Genomic DNA, 17,229 nt, shown 5'->3' with positions numbered 1-17,229 from the left:
CTGGCTAACTCCTTGGTAAACAGGTGTAGATCAGTTTGCAATATTAAAGCTACGTTAATATAATAAATAGGAATGCAAACTTACAGGCTAGCCCATCTGTGTGCTCTCACCCATACTCAGTCAGACTGTGATTCGTCTGTTGTCGTTGCCTTCTGGTACTTATAGTTCGCGGTGGAAATGTTCTTATTATTGTGTATTTTATATATCTATTTTCATGCATATGCTATTAATTACAGAAACATGTATAGAAAGAACTCTTGTTCAACTTTCATTTTATTTTTAAAGTGTATTACTCATGACTACATCTTATAACCCCCCACAACTCTTATTTCACCAGAGAAACACCACCCACCTTAAGAAAGAGCAGGATCAAGTTCCACTGTCTTTCCTCTGTTTTACTGGGACTAGGATTTGGGGTGGATAAACTGTTCCTAGATCTGTACCCAGGCAGGGAATGTAGGCAGTCTACCAAGACAGAGCCTTCAGGAACAAAACCGTTTCTTTCCCCAATCTGAGGTCCCCAACCCCAAAGAAAGCATGAGGAGGAGCGCTGCTCTATCAACATGCTCACACTCATAAACTTGTGCTACATGTCATATTTAAAGTGCCTTTGGATGCATTAGTGTGCTGAGTACATCAAGGGGATAGTGTGCCAACTACAGATCATGAAATTAATGTATTTTTTGTCATCTAAAAAATTGCCAGACAAGCACCCTTCAGATTGCATCTGCTGAATAATATTTCTAAGGTAGCCTACCCAGGCAGGTAGTTTCCCAAACCATGCATTTAGTGGATTTTAGACTGTGAACATCACAACCATCAATCTAATTGCAAGGTCAACTTTACATTGCCACATACACTTACCCTATATCTCACTGGTAGTTTAAGTAATATTATAGGCTTTCTAATCCTTTTTACATGCACCTTTTTACATGCCCTTTTATACATGTTTTATTGCCCAAGATGACAGATTCACAGCATAGAGGAATCCTCATAGTGTGTTCATGAAAAATACCTGCTTGTTGTAGATTGGTCTGCCATCACTGCTCAGTTTTGGCTACCAATTGCTCAGACATACGGTTGATGGTGGTTGTTTGCTACACATATCCCCTTGTCTATGGCGTCATGCCTGGTGAAAGGTGCTTTAATATCCTGATAACAATTCTTCTAACAACAGTACTGTACTTTTCATTCGTTAATCTCATTGTCTTTGGTGAGTAAATGAGACAGCACGATGAGAAAGTGTTACTGAGATGGGGTGCTGTTGTTGCTCTCAATGTGGTGGCACGTGGCAAGGCAGGCCTATGGCTATGGTGAAATGGTAGGACAGTCAAAAGCAAAGCATTCAGATGCTGTATATTTCATTGTGTAAAATGTTTTCTTTATCTACGTATCACTTCACTTATTCTTCAAAACTTTCACAAGAAGTGACTGCAATGTCCAGCTGGGGGTGACTGTAATGTCCCCAAATGTGTCAGGTGTCCAGGTTTCAGTTGAAATGCAGTGCTGGTGTAAAGATGACTGTACTTTGACAGCTCAACAGTTCAGAGTAACTATCACAGTAATTAGGGCACATATAGGGACAAACGCTGACATTGAGAGGTGGCAAGGTTGGAACACATTTGTAAGATCCATAGCAAGAAGATGAATGGAACTTGAATGCAAAATGTTGGCAAAAAATTATTATGCATATTCTTGCCTATATTCATTAAAGTGGAGGTGTTTCTGACATGTATTTTACACAAGAAAATCTATTATATGACTTCCTTATTGGATGGATCAATCAACCTCACATAATAAGTGCACTAGTGGTGTGAGAGGAACCCATTAAAGTTGCCATTTGTAACTTTCATTCCCACTCAAAAGTACTGCCCCTGCACTTGTTTGTAAACTAAAGAGGAACTAAAACGAATGTAACCATTTGTTTTTGTTTCACTTCTTGGATAGGTGTGTGCCACTGGGAAAATTAAAGTTACAGATTGCAACATCTGAGCCCAATCTTCAGTAAGGTAGGTGCATTCTCACTTCGCCTCCTCTGTCCTCTGTGTGGTCAAATGACAATAACTAATTGAACATTTATGTGTGAAGCACACCACAACCGACATAGGGCTACAGAGTCTGTAGATGATTTACAGTATGTAAAATGTCTTCTAAGTTGGAAGTGTATACATTATTGCATATTCTTTTGCATATATTGCAGTGCAGATTTTTAAACGTATTGCATGGGCTCTCAGTATACTTGGAGAGAGGGACAATAAGCAATGATAGTAATGTTTTTATAAACATGTTTTCAGAATTTAACTGTAGGTAAAGCAGTCTTTTACATGGTGTGCTTGACTAAAATGTGTGTAAAAAGCATTCCACCTTCCCTTTTCTCTTTCCTAGCTTTTGTAATATGAGCTGCTTCCTCTCCAAGTCAAGGATATGAGCAACAAATGCTGTCTGCATGTCAACAAAGTCTCCTTGCTTCCCATCCTGGACAAATCAAGTGCTGAGAGAGTTACATCAGATGACAGGGTTGATTAGCACACATTGAACCAGTATCCTCTTTTTTGCTGCATCTTGTTAAATCTATATAAAAAAATGATGGTTCAGCACCATCGGAACCCTCACTAAGTCCCTTCACCAGAGAAGAGGTGCGTTGTGAGCACAGCACATCTGTGTGGTCAGGAGGACAAGGTTTTTTTTTCTATAGGCAGACAGTGATTGGCATGGAAGTGGTGAGTATATGTTGCTGTGTGCCGCCCTCAAAATATGTCCCCAAACATGTGTGTCTCCTCCTCAGCACTCCCCAGCAGCGATTAGTTCCCCCACGGGTCTCTCAGTCAGTCTGGCACCCTGGCCTCCAGCCCCCTCTTCCTCCATACTGAGTATCTGGTGCATACTTAGAAGCTGGTGGGAAGGGATCCGGGTAAAGACTGCAGGCTGGGCTTCGGGCTCCTCTTGTTCGATCAGGGACTCTGTAGGGTGGCATTCAGCAAGGGAGGGTGGGTGGGGGCTGGGAGTGGCACCGTTCAGATAGATGCTAGTAGGGACGGTCATTGTAGAGAAGACCGTGTTGGTGGACTCTGGGGTGCAATCTTTCTTTTCTGAAGAGGGAGAGAGAGAGAAAACAATGGTATTGTACACAGGCCCATAGGTTTTTCCTGACCACATGACCTAACCAGGAATATTTTTAGACTCTAGTTATAGCCTACTTGTAGTCTATAAAGACAAAGTGGTCATGCAAAACTCTGGGTCACCATTGCATTAGGTTAAGCATTCTGTTAGAGTTGGCTTTTTCTCAGTTCTCTCCTTTCTTTCCTTTCTCAAAAATGCCTAAAAGTATCAGGGGAGACAGGAATATATAGAATAAGGTTTTGTTGCCTTGGTGATAGATTCCTCCTGAGATGAGGCATGGAAATCTTACCTGTGATAGAAGCAGAAACATGGACGATGGTGTGTGTGCCCTCGATGAACACAGAGTCGAGGGTGTGGTCAGGGGGCGGAGGCTCTGTGCTGACTGTCTCTACCTTGGTGGGCTTACGGATGGTCAGCATGTATGGGTGGACATCCAGGGTAAAGTTGCGACTGTGCTTTTTCTCCATTGCGCTCATATCTACAGTCGAGCATTCAACAGATATGGTAAGGAGGATAGAACACAATAGCAGGACCAAATTGTGCATGAGTTGCACAACTTTATTTACAGTTTGTGGCATTCCTGAAGCACTTCTATGCAAAAGCAGTTTTAGTCAAATATCCAAAATAGAGAAATATAGCAAAATTCTGAGTAACTATAAAATGTATATTAGCCTACTCAACTTTCTATTCTACAGTAATGTAACTGCTCTCAGTACAGTACCTTTGGCAGAGGGTGGGTACTGTGTGCTCTTGCTTAATGGAGCAACATAGTTCTCTGCAACTGGTTTCCTCCTCACCGGTTTGGGCTTCTCAGTCTTAGTGCTGTTCTCCAAACGCGTCATTGTCAGAGGTTCCTTCACCATGGACAGACATGGACAGTTAGCACAATTATCCCAAGCAGAATTAGATTATTGAAGGGATAGTTCACTTTTGTGAAGTTTTAGCTTATTTTACCAAGGGTTTTTCCCGACTTACTAAGGATTACCTCTGGTTTTAACTAACTTTAAAATGGTTGGGATGAAACAACACCCTAGATCATTTGCAAAAAAGCTCACACTTAAAAAGTGACCGATCCTGTTACGTTGTATGATAGGAGACAGGCGCAGGAATACCACTTTTTTTCTCTACCCAAAATAGAGTACATCATGAACATGATGGGGATGAAGCCCAAATAAAACACGTGTGTGTGTGTGTGTGTGTGTGTGTGTGTGTGTGTGTGTGTGTGTGTGTGTGTGTGTGTGTGTGTGTGTGTGTGTGTGTGTGTGTGTGTGTGTGTGTATTTATATATATATATATATATATATATATATATATATCTCACAAGGCTGTAACCCAAACAAAGAGCGAGGTGTAAACCTCTAATAAATACACTGGCCGAGACCCGTAATAACAAGACACGGGACGAGACCCGTAATAACAAAACATGGGACGAGACCCGTAATAACAAGTGCACATTAACACAGTAACACGCAAGCCGACACAACAGATCACAGGTACTCACAAGACCAATGGACATGGAACAATAATCAACAAGGATACTTATTTTCCACCATAATCTGCAAATAAATTCATTAAAAATCCTACAATGTGATTTTCTGAAACATTTCCTAATTTTGCCTGTCATAGTTGAAGTGTACCTATGATGAAAATTACAGGCCTCTCATCTTTTTAAGTGGGAGAACTTGCACAATTGGTGGCTGACTAAATACTTTTTTTGCCCCACTGTATATAGGGAAGGTAATCAGGGAATTGATGGAGTCCAGGTGAGTCTGATGACACGCAGGTGAGCGTAACGATGGTGACAGGTGTGCGCCATAACAAGCGGCCTGGTGACCTAGAGACCTGAGAGGGAGCACACGTGACAGGTGCTTTGGTTTTTCAGCACAGTGGGTGAAGACTATTTTATTGCATATTAATTTAGATGAATATCCTAAGGCATTAATCGGAAGGAAATCCACAGGTTGGTTTTTTAGTGTGAGAAGATTAATCAATATCAGTTAATTTGGGTTGGAAATCAGAATATCCTTTTTTCATTGGTGGTAATTAGTCATAACAACAATATACTTAGATTACTATGTGTAATTCAGCTTCAGACAAACAGATCGCATTTCCAGCCCATGATAATTGGCCAGAATATGCAGACCTGTGGCTACCGTCTTTTAGAATCAGAGAGTGAAATATTTAGTCTCGTCTCTAACATGTAGGCTCAGCATTCGCAAACAGTCCCATTACAAGTCAGAATGTTGAACAAACTTAATTTCAACTTACTTTACCTCTTGTCCTCTGAGTTTGTCCCTATGTCGGAGGTAATCTGAGACAAAATATCCACAGGGAAGTGTTATCAACCCGACCTTCAGTACACTGGTCTGTATGTCATATATTTTTTTTTGCATGCGACAAACATTTGCACAATATGGCCAAGTCTAACCGAACCACAGAGTGAATGTTGTCCCACACAATCAGCTGTCAAATTTCACAAATGCTTCCATCTGATTGCGAGGAAACATTGTTCGATTGACTATGTTCGGTACATTTGGCTATTGTTTACATGTTGCACATCATGCAAAATGCATTAGGAGATTGAAAATGCAAGTGACAGAACCACAAAAAGTCAGGTAAACAACACTTTCCTGTGGATCCTCCACCTCCTACCGTCAAAAGCACCAACAGCACGGATAACCGGTAAAGTAAGTGTAATTATAATTTTATTCAACATTCTGACTTGAAGACTATCTTTTAGGCAGACTTCTTTCAGACTGAATATCCATGGTGTAACCATGGTAACAGTAATGTTTAGGCAAACCTGTGGCAGGCAGCATTTAGGCCGCCTATGCATGGGGACCTACCTTAAAAGGCTGGGGGAGGGGGTTGGAGCTGGGGATCCACTTCATCTTCTTGCGTGGTCGTTTTATGACCAGCGGCTCCCCTCCCAGCTCCCCCACTCCCAAGAGAGAGGGGTCCATGTTGGGGTCTAGGGTCTGGATGCCTGAGTCCCTCACAGAGGGTGTAGCGTCGTGGTTAGACTGGGCCAGGGCTGCCAGCAGCTGCCTCACCACATTGTCATACATGAGGTCGCTCTCATTGGTGATAAAGTCAAGGCGGTTGAGTGACTTGATGTGGTCGCGGTTCTCGTTACAGAACATGGCCAAGATGTTGATGTCACAGAACTGAGACTTCTGCCAGCGCCGCCGCGTCTTGATGCCCACCTTGTGCAGTTTGTCGAACACGAAGTTGGACTTCCGCACCACGAACAGGTGCAGCAAGTTGACCAGGATGACAAGGTTCATGGTGCTCAGCAGGGCAATGTCTACGGCGGCCATAATGCGCTGCAGCTGCACGGCTGGCAGTTTGCAGTTGACGCTGAGCCTCAGCTCAGGGATGCTGCTGGAGTCTGGAGGTTCCCCCAGGGCACAGCTGAACTCGTTCTGGCGCTGGCGGTGCCAGTAGGCGCTCAGGTAGGAGATGGGGATGGAGCTGAGGCACATGATGGCCAAGTGGCGCGCAAGGTACAGCTTGGCCAGAAAGTTGCTCTGTCCTCGTCTCTCCAGGTACTTCTCAAACAGGTTCTGCTCGGGGCTCTTCTCCTTCTCCGCATTCTCGATGATCTCTCGTCTCTCTTTCTCCGTGATGCCTGGTCCTTTGGACTGGATCTGCTTCTCGATTTTAGGGGCCCGGCCCTCGGCAGCCCGGTGGTAGCAGTTGTCAATTTCGTGAAGCAGGAAGTTGAGCTCGGAGGTAAGTCTTGTGGAGGCCATGAACTCCCAGCCCAAAGCAGGGATGTACATGATGCCGGCGAAGGCCAGCAGGGCGTAAGGTAGGAACTTGTGCTCAAACAGCGAAGGTCGAAGGTCAGGCTCCACCCCGGGAACGGCGTCACGCAGCTCTGTCCAGCAGTAGCCTCGTGCGTACAGGGCCTGGTCACGGGTGAAGTTGTGAGGCGTGTAGCAGTAGATTGACTCCTCTGAGAGGGGAAAAGAAGGAGAGAGTTAGCCTCATAATCTGACATTACAACTGAGGGTAATGGATGTTTTATCCATTTACAGTAAGTGAATAAAAAAAATGAATTGTCAAACTTTCCTCTAACAGCCAGTCCTTGATCTAATGTTGATTTTGTAGATGTTTCCTATGTGGGGGAAATACCATTGATTAATTTAATCCATTTGTGTCAGAAGACTTCTCAGATTTCATTACTTTCTGGAAGTGCTGATTCATGGTATAAAACCATCTGGAGAGGAGACTGAGAAGGAGGCAGCACACAGACAAGCCACACCTGTATTCCATTCATTCGTTCCCTGTTATGCTTGAGTATGGTAGCAGCAAGGCCATTCGACGGTCGACTGACAAGGTCTGGTAGGTTCAGGGGTGCATCTGGCCCCGAGGTGCACTTGTGACTTTCATTTAATGGTTGTTGAACTGAGCATGAGAATATTACACACTGCCTGCAAAGCGCTGAGCCAGGTGTCAGAGGGCTGGGGTGGGTAGGGCTGTTTTTCAGGCTTGACAAAGTTTATGTGATTGCTCTTCAAATTTGCACACGTTCATATTCGGCCTGTAGGCACCTTCATTTGGTATTTGACTTTGCCTGAGACATAAATCCAACATAATTTGTTCAATTTAAGGGTAGAAACCAATGACATCAATACAATAAGTATTGTACATAAATGTAATATAGTGCACATTGCACTGCTGTTTTTGGTTGTTGCCATGGCACTTGAGGTTTGTGGGGCCTATCAAATGGGTCCAGTTGGCAACTCATGTTTTGAAGAGGAGCAGTGCAGAGAATGCAGAGATGGGCTCCCACTCAATCCCATCCTCTGTCGGACCAGTGCTTCCCGCCCGGTACTAGGTGAAATGCTCAGTCACAGCTGGTTGGTGCTGCTATGCAGACAGCCTGACTCAGCATTGAGCTTTCCTTTCTCTCCTCTCTGTTCACTACAGTATCCCAGTCTAATCTCTGAACTGATCTCTCACACCAAAAACCAAAAGCACTGCATACTTAACCCTACATTTCCCAGATCTATCATTCTGATAAAAAAAAATGCATGGTCCATTTCATCTGAGGATTTACCAGTGTTTTACCCAAAAGATTCAGGCTTTTCTGTTTCCATCTACGTGGGCCGGCCCCCGTGTCTCACTGGCCACGGCTCCAGTGGACCTGCTCTGACTTGGAGCCAGGCAAGGCTCTGAGTACTTTTCAGCTTGCATTTACAAAACAATTGCGAACTGTGAGCTTTAACACCTTCTTATAAACCAACAGTAATGATGTTTTTTATTTACTTTTATTTAACTAGGCAAGTCAGTTAAGAATGCATTCTTATTTACAATGACGGCCTAGCAAAAGGCCTCCTGCCTCCATGTTGTGTTGCTACCATGCTGTGTTGTTGTCTTAGGTCTCTCTTTATGTAGTGTTGTGGTGTCTCTCTTGTCGCAATGTGTGTGTTGTCTTTTTTTTTCAGCCCCTGGGACGGGATTAAAACACGCATCACACATCCCGACGAGAGAGACCACAACACTACATAACGAGAGACCTTAGACAACAACACAGCATGGCAGCAACACAACATGAAATGAAACCGAGGTTGTTGATTCAGCTCACCACAAATATTTAGTGTCACACTCCTGATGGAAACACGATAACCTTAGAGCTCACATTAACATAAAACACTGGTGTGGGTGTAAGACTCACTGGAAAAGCACCAATAGAGCACAAGTAAACTCTTCAGGATAATGTCCTACTGTTAGACATTATGAATGCCAATGTTGTTGGGGCATTGTTTGTGAGAGAAACCTTTGTTGTTTTTTAAATATACCAATGCCATCGTATGAATAACAAAGATACTACAGCTGTCTACTAGTATCTGTGTTCTGGTTCAGTGTAAAGTGACAGGCTGATGTGAGTTAACAACAACACGTTAGGACATACAGTTCCCTTCCCAACCTGCTGTGTGTGTTTGGTGTTTACAGCAGCAGCATAGCGCTGTCACAGGCCCCGCTAGTGGCCATCTGCCAGACCTGGATTCAAATACTATTTTAAATATTTTGAGCGTTTGCTCTAGTCTGCCCGGAGTGCCAAAAGGGGCGGTGTTTGCACTTTTGCAACTATTCTACTGGTTCAATTTCCCCAGACAAGCACAACTAAAGTATATTATTTCAAATAATAGTTGAAGCCAGGTCTGCCGTCTTGCCGACCCACTGACCTGCAAAGTTCCTTGTGAAGACCAGAGTGACGAGCAGGATGGGTATGATGACAGTGCCGATGGTGACGACGCGGTCAAATGGTAGCTCTAATTTAAGCTGGACCATAAGGCCGGCCAGCATTCCTCCCTTCTCATCCTGGGAAGAGCCAGGCAGGATCAGCTCCTTCAGCTTCTCTCCCGCCAGCAGAGCCGTGGCCATGTCTAAGTTCTGCTCGAGGATGTTCTGCATCCGGCCTGAGAAGACAACGGCCACCCCCTCCTCCTAGATACCTCCACCCACTCACACACACTGGGCTACTTCCACACACACACACACAGGACTGGCTGTCTCCAGGCCAGACCTGGTTATGTGGTTATGTAAAGTCAGTAATGGCTGGGTCTTGATATGATTGACAGTCTCTTGGGTGTATTGGGATCGGCACTGACTGTAAGTGGGACCTCCCTCCTCCTAGCTACGTCCACTCACACTGTTACACACCAACTCACACAGGACTGGCGGTCTCAATGCCAGAGCTGGTCATATAGCGTGGCAGGAACAACTGGGTTTTGATGGACAGTCTTGGATATGTTCACTGACGATGAGTCAGACAGATTGATGCTCTCTGACTCTCTCTTCTCTCACAGAGGAAGGACATTGTGTTCAGTCAGTGGTTTACTGTGGGTTCCAGTTGTGCTGTGTACATTCTGAGTTTTTGTTCTCTCTCACCTTTAACTGGCCTTGGTCCACACACAGTGTGTCAGGTAAAAGGAAGGATCTCAAAGAGTGTGGTCTCCGGTGGATGAGTTTGTATGGATTTATAGTATACCCAGATCAATAGGGATACCTACTTCGATTCCATCTTCCTGCAAAAGACAGATTGTCCAACCTGGTCTCAGAGCATTTCGTATTATTCTGAATGTAAATCCGAGACACTCCATTTAGTATGTAATATTAAGTTTTGTATGGTATGTATTAATTTGTGTGATTATATTACAATTCGTATTATATGTTATGAATTTGTAAAATGTACAATATATTACGAATTTGTAAAATGTACTATATGTTATGAATTTGCTAAACATATGATATGTTATGAATTCTAGCTAGGTGGCTAGGTTGCTAACATTAGCTAGCATGCTAACGTTTGCTGGGCTAGGATTTAGGGTTAAGTTTAGCAGTTAGGTTTAGCTAAAGGTTTTAAGGTTAGGGTTAGTGTTAGGGGAAGGGTTAGCTAACATGCTAAGTAGTTGCAAAGTAGCTAAAAAGTAGTAGGTAGTTAAAGTTGCTAATTAGCAAAAAAACATTTTTTGTCCGTGATGAGATCTGAACTCGCAACCTTTGGGTTGCTCAACGTTTGTGTTATACACCCTTCCGTCCACCCCAACCAACTACCCTACTTTAATTTTTTTGCCTTAACTAACCGTCTGTTTTATGTAACCATACCAAACGTAACATATCATACTAAATGGAGTGTCTCAGATTTACAATAAAAATAATACGAAATGCTCTGAGACCAGGTTGGATTGTCAAGAAACATACTATATATATACTTGCAAAATGTTGGCCTTTTCTTCTAAAATACAGAGCAATAACAAAACACTAGCTCAGTAAACCCTGAAAATAAATCCAACAGTTCACTTCAAGTAAATCGTCTGGTTGAGATGATCTCTCTAACCAACACCATACTCAGGTATACCACTCAGGTACACCATCTCAAAGCTAAATTCCTGTTGTACTCCTGTTGTAATGTAATGTAAATGTAATGTAAATGTACTCACTCCCCGCTAGGCATTTACAGACGGCAATGTCTTTTAGATGTATTTTCTTTAGTACTGTCTGGACCGGTCTTTTTTTAATGCAGACCGGACCAAATCTGAACCAAACAGACTTCGGTCTGGACCGGCCTTGATTTCAATGTCCACAGACATCCGGATCGGCCTATATTTGGCCCAAACATAAACGTCTATAATTGGTTCAGATTTGGTCCGGTCCGAACCGACCTTGATTTCGTCCAAACATAGACGTCTATAATTGGTTCAGATTTGGTCAGAACCAAATCTGAACCAATCATAGATATCTATATTTCACAATTATGGACAGAGCACAGCAGAGTACAGTGCACAGTAAATAAACATACAGTAGAGCACAGAGTACAGTAAAGTGTACTGTATTAAACCCTACTTTACTCTAATGTATTCTACTGAACTAAACTGTACTGTACTGTAGTCTACTCTACTGAATAAAACTCTATCCTATCCTATTCTATCCTGAATAAAACTGCTATCCTATACCGTACTGTAGCGCACTGTACTCTACTGTACTAATCTGTGTCGTACTGTGATGTTAAACTTGTGAAACATAGCTTAGAGGTCTGATTTGTTCAGATCAAATATGTACTTGTTTGGGAGAGGAGCTCATTAGGATAATACCCAGCATGCTTTGTGTTTTTATTTTTATTTTTACATTTTGGTAATTCAGCAGACAGAGCTACGCAACTAAGCTAGATAAACAAAAACATATGACAGTCATAGCAAGGTTTTTTTTTTTTTACTGCTACTGAGAATGCTATTGTAGTTGAAGTGGTCTGTTGGTTTATTCTGTAGGTTGGAATGCTTTGAAAAGCTAGCATAAGTGCATGTGACAGATGGGAGCAATAATCTTCAGTTGGTTCCTCTTTCCTACAGTATATTAAGAGGCTTGAAAGAATGTATTTCCAGAAATTTGGACATAGAATCAATGACTGAAAAAGATGGATTTTCAATGTCTGTAAATCTTTTTGACATACGGAAAATACGCCTTTTCACCTTTCATTCAGCACCTAAAATGCACCTGATTTCAACATCCAGAAAATACATATTTTAGATGTCTGGAAATTATGTATTTTCGACGTCCTGTAAAATATTGTTTTCCACATCCGGAAAATGCATGTTTTCAACTTTCATTTGGCACCTAAAATGCTATCAACGTCAGAAAAAGACGTCTAAAAGACAAATGTTCTATGTAATTTTGCTTACTGTGTCAGTAGTAGCAGTGAGAGCTCAGTTTCCAGTGAGTGGGTCAATGTGGTCACATCTGTGGGGGATATTTGCCTTTGATTACACAAGAACTGTGAAGGGCGAAGTCACCCACTCTTAAAAAGCTTTTTAAAAACTTTTATGGACCAGTACAAGGACATGCCTTTTTTTTCCAAACATGGTACCAAAAAAACGATTTGATTCCTGGCTGAGTCAATCGATATTATTAGATTCCGATTCATTTCAGTGATGTAATCATTAGTCATATGACATTATGCTCATGTTCTGTTCATTCAGCGTTACAGTGAAACCATTTCCTATGGAGCTGTGAGACATTATCTTTAATGAACACTGTCAAACCTGGGGATTTTGAATGTCAGAATCCAGGACACCTGTCAGGGGGATGCTGCTTTATGGTGTGTGTGTGTGTGTGTGTGTGTGTGTGTGTATGTGTGTGTCATTGCCACTGCTGCACTCTGCAAGTGAGGAGGGGGTTGCTGCTGCATGCACACTCCAGGAAGGTTACATGAATGTCCTTCGAGAGGAGTGTGATCACATCGTCCCCGCTCACCCCACCCCCCCCCATCTTTCTTTCTCTCCATCTTATGCTCTCTCTCCCTCTCTTTCCATCTCTTTTTTTCTCTCCATCTCTTTCTCGCTTCTTCTCATTCTCTCTCAATCTGGAATAAATATCCATAGTCCTTGAGCCACACAGGAGCATATCTGAGAATAACGTGATGTGATGTGTAGAATAGGCTGAAGTTAATCTGCTGTAAAATGATGTTGAATAAATAAATCATTGTGAGATAAAATATAAACTTGTCAAGCCACCAGTCATGAAACATTAGTCATAGGTAGTGACTACTGACTATGTGTGAATACATAACGTGTAGGGTGAAGTTTCCCCTAGATGCTGTTCTTGGGTAAGTTTAGCATTTTCCTCACTAATGGTTAAGGATAGGATTGGAGGATGGGAAGCTGGTCCCAGATCTGTACCTAGGGGAAACATTGTCAACCACCCCTGGAGATAACACCCTTTCCTACTCTGAAGATCTTTGAGGGATCCTTGGATCAGACAATGCGAAAGCCCTGAGACATACTGTTCAATTCATTTACATTTCAGGCTACTTGATTCTGGAAAAGGCCCTTCTGTGTAGCACATGTATTATTTGTGTTCCTTCATTATTGAACATGCTTTACTTGGGCACGAAAATGGCCTTAACATAAAACAACATCCTAATATTTATGACCTGATGATTCATGTAATTGTCTGTCCAACAGTTCCAAAAATCTGGTTTACAACCAACAGTTGCCAATTTTAAATCGATTTTGTCTTGTAGGAGACAATATCTAATTTCAGTAACTCAGCTTCTGGCAGTGGTGAGCCCTTGGCACCAGTCCAACAACAGATTATGCCCCACAGTTGGACTTGCTACACGTGTTTAAAGGGGATGCCCACATTCAGTTGCCAGTACTACAGTATGCCTCGTTTGGTTAAGGCTGTCCCTGTTACACAGATAGACACTCTTGGTGTAATCAGACTCACTTTTGCTGAAGAGGTGAACACAATTCACTGTAGGCTACATGTTTGAAGGATTGTGAGTGGATCTGTGGGATCTTTCAAGTACTCTCACCAGTCCTCCTCATTAGTGAGCATCCATTCCGAATGTGATCATGAGTTTATAGATTGGACTCCGTCCAAAAACTTCCAAACTAGCTACTCCTGTTGTAAAGTGAGCATGGCAAATAGTGAAATTTCGCCTCAACAATGCACAGTCCCCGATATAGCACCTATTCACTCTGCCTTTTTCAAGGACACAAATGACAGGTTAAGCTAAATTAAAAATACTGTTAACCGTGCAAACAATAGCGTTAGGATACTGTTACACCAAATGCAAGTCCATTGCTAAACAAAATGCTACAATAACAGAGCAACAAAGCTATTGTGGTTATGCTACATACAGGCTATCATATGATAGAGTTTCCTCTACTAATCTTGTGAAATTGTCCAAGAGTCATTCTCAAACATGCCGCACTGTTGGTTGTCTAGTCATCCACATGCTATTGGCTACTTACATCAAAGGAGCCGTGCACAAAACAAAACTCTCCGCTGCAAGTCAACGAATGTGCACGCCAATTCAGCACTTGGTGCGGTGGACAGCTCCCAAATTGTAGACGGGGCACTGAACATCTGAGTGTATTAGTCTAAAACGGGTTTAGTAAGGACTTTCAGCTCTTTGAGATTCAATAGGCTACATGTATTAGCTGCAGTCCACCTGTCCATATCAGTGACAGGCACAGACAATTCACGGTCTATCCATAAGGAAAATAGATCAAGCCCGAGAATCCACTGTGGGTTCAAATTCACCCATTTAACACAAGGAGGAAATATAATGTACTCACAGGTCTTGTGCATCCTCGGCGTGCTAAGAGTGACTGCAGTGCGGGCGAGCCGCTACAGCGTGTATCCGGGCACACCGGTTTGTTCCGCATTTACCCCTCCTCAGTCCTCACCCTCCCTTCCCGGTTTTGTCTCTCTCCTTTCCCCAGAACCAAAGATGAGATGAGATAGGTAACGCATTCGGATTCAACAAAACAATGCTTCCTCTCTCCTTGCACAAATTGAAATGACAAATCCTGATGTAAATGTCCATTTGACTGTGTTGTGAAAACCCAGACAATGGGTTGTGATCTTTAGATGGAGGAACAAACTCGACACTTTGGATGTAGTTTATAAAAGGTCTTACATTATCAGTAAAAAATAAATTGGGCACACTGAAGCAAGCTTCTGAGGATTTCCTCGTCTAGTCTCGGCTAGCCTACGAAGCTGTCGCTATCTTGCGTTTCGGGAGGAGAGGAACAGTGAGTCAATCAATCTTTCCTTGTGATGTAGGCATTATAACTCCCCACTCCCTCAAACACACACACACTCATGAAGTCCCAGTGGGAGAACAGCCAGCAGCTAAACAGGGAATAAACACTCTGTCTTAACTCGCTCACCCCCAATCACGCCACCCGCAGCAGCTGTGTTTTTGCTCAGAGATGTGGTGCCTCTAGTTATTCACGATTGGCTATAGCTAGGCTGTTTAGGTTGGATGTTTCTGGCAAGACTCCCGTACAGGTCAGATCGATAGCAAGCGAGCAAGCAAGCTAAGGCGCGCGCTTCAGACTCCGGTCAGGTTCCTAGCCGGTTTTCACCGGTTAGGTTCCATTCCTCATAACTGCTTCCAAATGTAGGATCCTCTCCACCATTGCTGCATCGCAATGTTGATCAAGAAAGGAATTGAATGTGTTGTGGCTGCAACCGGAGACACTCCATTTAGTTTTATATATTCCGTTTTGTATGGAATGTATAATTTGTGGATGTTCATCATTCATTTCGGATGATAAATTATGAATTACAATTCGTATGATATGTTACGAATTACAATTCGTACAATATGCTATGAATTGCGATTCGTATAATAAATTACGAATTTGCAGAACGTACAATATGTTACGAATTCCAATTTGTTGTTGCTAATGTTAGCTAAGTGGCTAGGTGGCTAACGCTAATGTTAGCTAAGCCAGGGGTTAGGGTTACGGTTAGGAGTTATGTTCTTATTAAATTATTAAGGTTAGGGGAAAATTTAGCTAAAGGAGTTAAGGCAGTGGTTCCCAAACTTTTTTTGGCCCACAACCCCATTTTGATATCTGAAAATTCTCAAGACCTTAATCATGTGAAAAATAATGATGTAATAAAAAGCCAATGTTAACTTTTAAATTGGGGCTATTGCAGTCAATTGTAAAACATTCTAACAGTATTGCTGATGTTGTTCTCAACTCACCATCATACACTTTTAATGTGAGGCTATGACATTCAATTGCAAATTAAACTGATATATCTCTAATCTCACCACCACCAATGAGATGGGTGCGCTTGATGCATGTCGACTCGAGGCTGTAATTGCTGCCAAAGGTGCTTCAACAAACTACTGAGTAAAGAGTCTGAATACTTATGTAAATGTCAAATTTCTTTTTTTGTAGCAAAAATGTCTAAAAACCTGTTTTTGGTTTGTCATTGTGGGGTATTGTGTGTAGATTTCCCCCTTCTGATGACCAGGTGGCGAATCGCATCTCTGCATGTCTGGCAGACATATCAGTGTGGATGACGGATCACCACCTCAAGCTGAACCTCGGCAAGACTGAGCTGCTCTTCCTCCCGGGGAAGGACTGCCCGTTCCATGATCTCGCCATCACGGTTGACAACTCCATTGTGTCCTCCTCCCAGAGCGCTAAGAACCTTGGCGTGATCCTGGACAACACCCTGTCGTTCTCAACTAACATCAAGGCGGTGGCCCGTTCCTGTAGGTTCATGCTCTACAACATCCGCAGAGTACGACCCTGCCTCACACAGGAAACGGCGCAGGTCCTAATCCAGGCACTTGTCATCTCCCGTCTGGATTACTGCAACTCGCTGTTGGCTGGGCTCCCTGCCTGTGCCATTAAACCCCTACAACTCATCCAGAACGCCGCAGCCCGTCTGGTGTTCAACCTTCCCAAGTTCTCTCACGTCACCCCGCTCCTCCGCTCTCTCCACTGGCTTCCAGTTGAAGTTCGCATCCGCTACAAGACCATGGTGCTTGCCTACGGAGCTGTGAGGGGGAACGGCACCTCAGTACCTCCAGGCTCTGATCAGGCCCTACACCCAAACAAGGGCACTGCGTTCATCCACCTCTGGCCTGCTCGCCTCCCTACCACTGAGGAAGTACAGTTCCCGCTCAGCCCAGTCAAAACTGTTCGCTGCTCTGGCCCCCCAATGGTGGAACAAACTCCCTCACGACGCCAGGACAGCGGAGTCAATCACCACCTTCCGGAGACACCTGAAACCCCACCTCTTTAAGGAATACCTAGGATAGGATAAGTAATCCTTCTCACC

At 43.2% G+C, this 17,229-nt stretch overlaps 1 protein-coding gene across 2 annotated transcripts; it reads right to left on the bottom strand.

Moving 5' to 3' along the window:
* Positions 1-2,002: 2,002 nt before the first annotated feature.
* LOC118395815 (pannexin-2-like) lies at positions 2,003-15,684 on the bottom strand. 2 transcript variants are annotated; one of them, XM_035789770.2, is made up of 7 exons: positions 14,715-15,684; positions 12,312-12,369; positions 9,318-10,160; positions 5,967-7,081; positions 3,842-3,974; positions 3,410-3,598; positions 2,003-3,089 (listed from the first exon to the last, which is right to left on the bottom strand). In XM_035789770.2, the coding sequence occupies exons 3-7, from the start codon at positions 9,544-9,546 to the stop codon at positions 2,782-2,784; spliced, it is 1,974 nt and encodes a 657-aa protein (XP_035645663.1). In that variant the 5' UTR covers positions 9,547-10,160; positions 12,312-12,369; positions 14,715-15,684; the 3' UTR covers positions 2,003-2,781. The 2 variants fall into 2 exon arrangements, with proteins under 2 accessions (XP_035645663.1, XP_035645664.1); XM_035789771.2 differs by lacking the exon at positions 12,312-12,369 and having other exon boundaries at positions 9,318-9,929; positions 10,024-10,160.
* Positions 15,685-17,229: the final 1,545 nt, after the last annotated feature.

The sequence above is a fragment of the Oncorhynchus keta genome, chromosome 17 (genome assembly GCF_023373465.1).
Source record: "Oncorhynchus keta strain PuntledgeMale-10-30-2019 chromosome 17, Oket_V2, whole genome shotgun sequence".
Classification (NCBI taxonomy): domain Eukaryota; kingdom Metazoa; phylum Chordata; class Actinopteri; order Salmoniformes; family Salmonidae; genus Oncorhynchus; species Oncorhynchus keta.
This window is presented reverse-complemented; position numbering and strand designations above follow the sequence as displayed.

Excerpts from the sequence above, each read along its gene's own strand:
- LOC118395815 (XM_035789770.2), bottom strand. The coding sequence starts at position 9,546 with ATGCAGAACATCCTCGAGCAGAACTTAGACATGGCCACGGCTCTGCTG. Across the intron at positions 7,082-9,317 it reads CTTCACAAGGAACTTTGCAG|AGGAGTCAATCTACTGCTAC; the intron begins GTCAGTGGGTCG and ends TTCCCCTCTCAG. Across the intron at positions 3,090-3,409 it reads TGTTTCTGCTTCTATCACAG|AAAAGAAAGATTGCACCCCA; the intron begins GTAAGATTTCCA and ends CTCCCTCTTCAG.